The 4,027-nt window shown below is 49.3% G+C and overlaps 1 protein-coding gene across 1 annotated transcript; it reads right to left on the minus strand.

The window, feature by feature from the left end:
- Positions 1-77: 77 nt before the first annotated feature.
- LOC119105233 (uncharacterized) lies at positions 78-3,024 on the minus strand. The gene is made up of 2 exons (XM_037228702.1): positions 2,422-3,024; positions 78-859 (listed from the first exon to the last, which is right to left on the minus strand). Exons 1-2 carry the CDS (start codon positions 3,016-3,018, stop codon positions 596-598), a joined length of 861 nt encoding a protein of 286 aa, XP_037084597.1. The 5' UTR covers positions 3,019-3,024; the 3' UTR covers positions 78-595.
- Between the last annotated feature and the right edge of the window lie 1,003 nt (positions 3,025-4,027).

Genomic DNA, 4,027 nt, shown 5'->3' on the forward strand with positions numbered 1-4,027 from the left:
GGACCTCCTCCTCCAGGCGCGCCGTTGTTTCGCCGATCTCGGCCTGGTAGCGCCGCACCGCCTCCTGTTTTCCGGCAATCGACGCATTGGCGGTGTTGAGGGCGGTCTCCAGCTCGTTGATGTCCTGCTCTAATCTCTTGAAGCGCCTTATCTTTTAATCTCTAATCTCTCCCAATCTTCAGCACGGGTCAGTTATTGGCAAGAATGACTGCTCGGTTCCACGTGCTAGATTGTACAGCGTACGATACACACCGGGCATGATGCAGGCAGGCGAAGTACCCTTAAACTAAAATACGAAGATTGAGAGGGTAGCAAAGAAGCCCGATGCAAATCAGCTAGATAAAATTATTTAATTGCAGCTCAGCCTGTGCCATCCGTTTGACGTTGGCTTTAATTGCTGCGGTTATGCGGTTTCCTGCTGTTCTAGCTAAAGATGGTTGTCGTCAATAGGGCCAAAGTTGAACTTGCGAAAGTCATAGTTAACAGCAGAGAACGGCAGCATAACGGCAGACCAGCATATTTCCTCCAACGGCATTTCGTGATCGCCGATCATAGCTGCCCGACACACAGCTACAGCAGTTCACAGTTATCAAAATCAGGACAGGCGTTCGCATGAACCCTTCACCAGATCCTGAGGCTTTTGAACACCAGACAACATCAATCTATGGGTCGGCGAGCCTACCTCGTTCTTGCCGGACAGGACCTTGTTCTCGCAGCGGATGGAGGCGAGCTGCCGCTGAGACTCCTCATATGCAGCCTTCACTCGGAGTAATTCGTTACTGTAGTTGGCACACGCCTTCCTCAAGGCGTCCAGCTCGGCTGACAGGCTCTCCAGCCCCATCTCGCTCTCATTACGCGTCTGCAATGCAGTAGATAAATATAAGGTGCTGCGTTTGCAGAGGAGTAGCCTGAAGTTATCATCCGATTTGTGTTGACAATATGTTTTACGGTTTTCCTACTTGCATATACCGCCCACTTCTACACAAATGTCAGCAAGTCCTTTGACTCATGCGTGAAAATAAACATTATGGCTTGTTGAAGATTTGGTCGGAACACCCTCGAAAAGTTTCATTCAAAACATACCACTGTGAATGTTAACGGGGCAATGAACGGTCACATTACCTTATTCCCAGCGTGAAATAACAACAACCTTGAAGGTCAAATTTTGGTGATGCTCGACGATGTTGATCACGAAGAGTTAGTGTTGAATGTCTTAGGGAGATTCAGTCTGTGCGGAAGGAACGTACCACCCATGGAACCCCGCATTTCACAACGTGCCGGAAAAGCTCGTCGCCTGTTTTTGCCCTGCCTGTGGTTAGCCTGCTACGTAATCCACCAGTTGAAAGCTTATTTCTGAGAACTCCTAATCCTCGCGATGGTACAAAGTTCTAAGCAGAGAGTCATCACAAGACGTTCATCATAAGGGCAAAATGGCGCGTTGGAAATGAGTTACCATGGCGAAGCGGAACACAGTTTTCACTGGCGTGAAGTGGGCCATCCATGCCCAGGTTCCCAGGACGGATACATGAAACAATAATGACGCACCCATATCTACCTTCTCAGCGGCTCAGGTCAGTACCAGCCAAGATTTCCCCACCATACTCAGCATCGGGGATAATCGTACTTTAAATACAAGGCGGTTTTGGAAACTTAACCTGACACGTCGTTGGTATTGAATGACCCTTGTGCCACCATTAGCATAACAGTTATTGCAGGTAATGACGTCGGAAGGTGCGTTTCATTTATTTTTTATTGTAATTTTTAAGACTCAACCTAAAGCAATCGTTGCCTGGCATGCCAACGAAGGCGTTGTCAGCAATGGGGACGCTTAGCGTAAAACCTCTTCATGCTTTGGGAATACACTTTACAAGCAAATGCCGAGCCCACAGAACTAATCATATGAGGCGAAACGCAGATTTATTGGTTCTCAGCCAGCAGAGCCCTTAAACTGAGTTCAAAGGTCTGATTCGGCTTCAGCTTACAGCTGTAAAAGTACGGCATATGATGAGCAGTATAGCAAACAGTAGTAGCCCGTGGCGACTGCTCAGTTGGTTTGAGCGCCGGTGTTTCGACTCACTGACCCATGGTGGGGTGGGGTCGTGTCGCTTTATACGCTCGCTATTTGTCACTGACTTGGATTGCCTTCGGCGTGTGAAAGCAGCCGCACAAGAGGCCTCAGGACGGAACGTACGCAGTGTTGTGGCATGTTGAGCTTTGTCACCAAATTCTGTCATTGACCACAAATTTCTGCATCGGATGGCGAGATCATGGCTACACGCGTTGCTGAGCATAGGTTCTGATCCCAGAATTACGTTCATTGAAAAGGTTCGGACATAAAGAAATGAAAAATTGCATTTTCATTCACTGACAACGGCAGCACTGATGGTGCGACCACGCGCTGTGTCAACAGGGTAAGCTTACCCAGTTGGTGCTCTCCGAGTTTGGCCGAGTTGTGATCTCGGATGTATGATCACTGGTCGTCACTTCATCATCTGAGTTGGACGCCTCCATAGTGCGGCAAATGGCAACGGCGCTGCTGAAACTTAGATTCTTCTCAGACAACAGTCTTCTTTGCATTTGATCATCTGCTATTCCGAAGATGAGCTGTTCCAGCAGCCTGTCCCCGAGGGTATCTCCAAAACAGCAGTCGTTGGCATTTTGGCGGAGAACAGCAGCGTAGTCAGCGACTTGTTGGCCAGCGCGACGGACACACGAGCCGAACTTGCGCCGGCTGATGGTGACTGAAAGGTCAGAATCCTCCTGACCTTGCATAACCAGAAGCAACTCCGCAAGAGGTACGTCCATCGGCTTCCGAGGTGCAATCAAACTGCGAAGAAAAGCGTATGCCTTTCTGCCGCATGCCGCCAGAAATGTGACTTTTTTCTGCTTCTCGTCAGTGATGCCGCTGTAATCGAAGAACAGCTCTAGGCGCTCCTCCCACTCTGCCCACGAGCTCGAGTCAGGGTCGAATGGCTCGATGTGTTGATGCAGCGGTGTCACATCTGATGAAGCATCCATGTTAAGAATTCTGAAACGGCAGAAAATCGTGTTCATTGCGGACAAAATACAGAGCACGGTGCTCACGTGCAACAAAACATACTAGAAGCTTGAAGGGGAGGCAGATGTGGATACAGGTAGTTCGATCCAAGTCTATTTGCCAGCCATCATCGACGGCAAGCACCATAGTCGGTGGGGTTGGGGCATACTTGAGGAACATTTCCTCGGAGGCAAGCACGGCGGCTGGAGCGGAATGCTGCTATGGTAGATATACATCTACTGGTGTTTCCTACTGGTGCGTAATCGAACCTATTCGACTCATCTGTACCTTCCGGCAAATAAGACCACTCAGCTCCCAAAGATTATCCATCCGTTTCAACATTGTTTCCCCCGAGCAGGTGAAATTTCACGAGCTGGTAGGCATTCTAGGTCGCTGGGAAGGCACCTGCCTCCAAAGTTTAGATGCATCAATACTGCCTTGGCACAGCATCGTCAAAAATTGCAAATTCTTAAACTGACCCATGGTGCGTGGCAGTTTTCGTGCGCCTGAATTTCATCGGCTGCTCTTCAAGAGACAGGTGTTTGCTGCAGAATTTTAAGCAGCAACAAATTCGAAAGCTTCAGATAGTACTCGACACGCGCGCGTTGATGCGTTATGCGCTCCACATTCGTTATTCGCCCCATCTCCTTTCAGGGTCTCATCTGGAGCAGTAGAAGGTTCTTCCGAAGTCTCCTGAGCGGGGGCAATCCAAGTGTGGGTATTCCACGTACAGATCTTCCGGGCATTAAGCCTTCCGAACATGCTTTTTCTGACCCTAATCTTTCCCAGCTCGGGAGACAGGCTCACCGTTGCTGCTTCGTCAGCGGCGAAACTGCTTCTTTGCTTTATGAGTTACCGATTCGGGGAAGTGAATGGACAGCCGTAGAGGACAGCAGCCATGTTTTGACAACTTGTAGCCAGTTTCTCAAGACAGAAACTCGTAGATTTCTGTGGTCCCCGAACAGGACCTTTCTGAAGTGCCCAGCACAG

Source organism: Pollicipes pollicipes, unplaced genomic scaffold, assembly GCF_011947565.3.
Source record: "Pollicipes pollicipes isolate AB1234 unplaced genomic scaffold, Ppol_2.1 Scaffold_6078;HRSCAF=7211_pilon_pilon_pilon, whole genome shotgun sequence".
Lineage (NCBI taxonomy): Eukaryota > Metazoa > Arthropoda > Thecostraca > Pollicipedomorpha > Pollicipedidae > Pollicipes > Pollicipes pollicipes.

What these genes read in the sequence shown, in the direction of transcription:
- LOC119105233 (XM_037228702.1), bottom strand. Translation starts at nt 3,018, where the DNA reads ATGGATGCTTCATCAGATGTGACACCGCTGCATCAACACATCGAGCCA. An exon ending in ACTCGGAGAGCACCAACTGG is followed by an intron (nt 860 to 2,421) that starts GTAAGCTTACCC and finishes ACTGCATTGCAG; the next exon opens with ACGCGTAATGAGAGCGAGAT.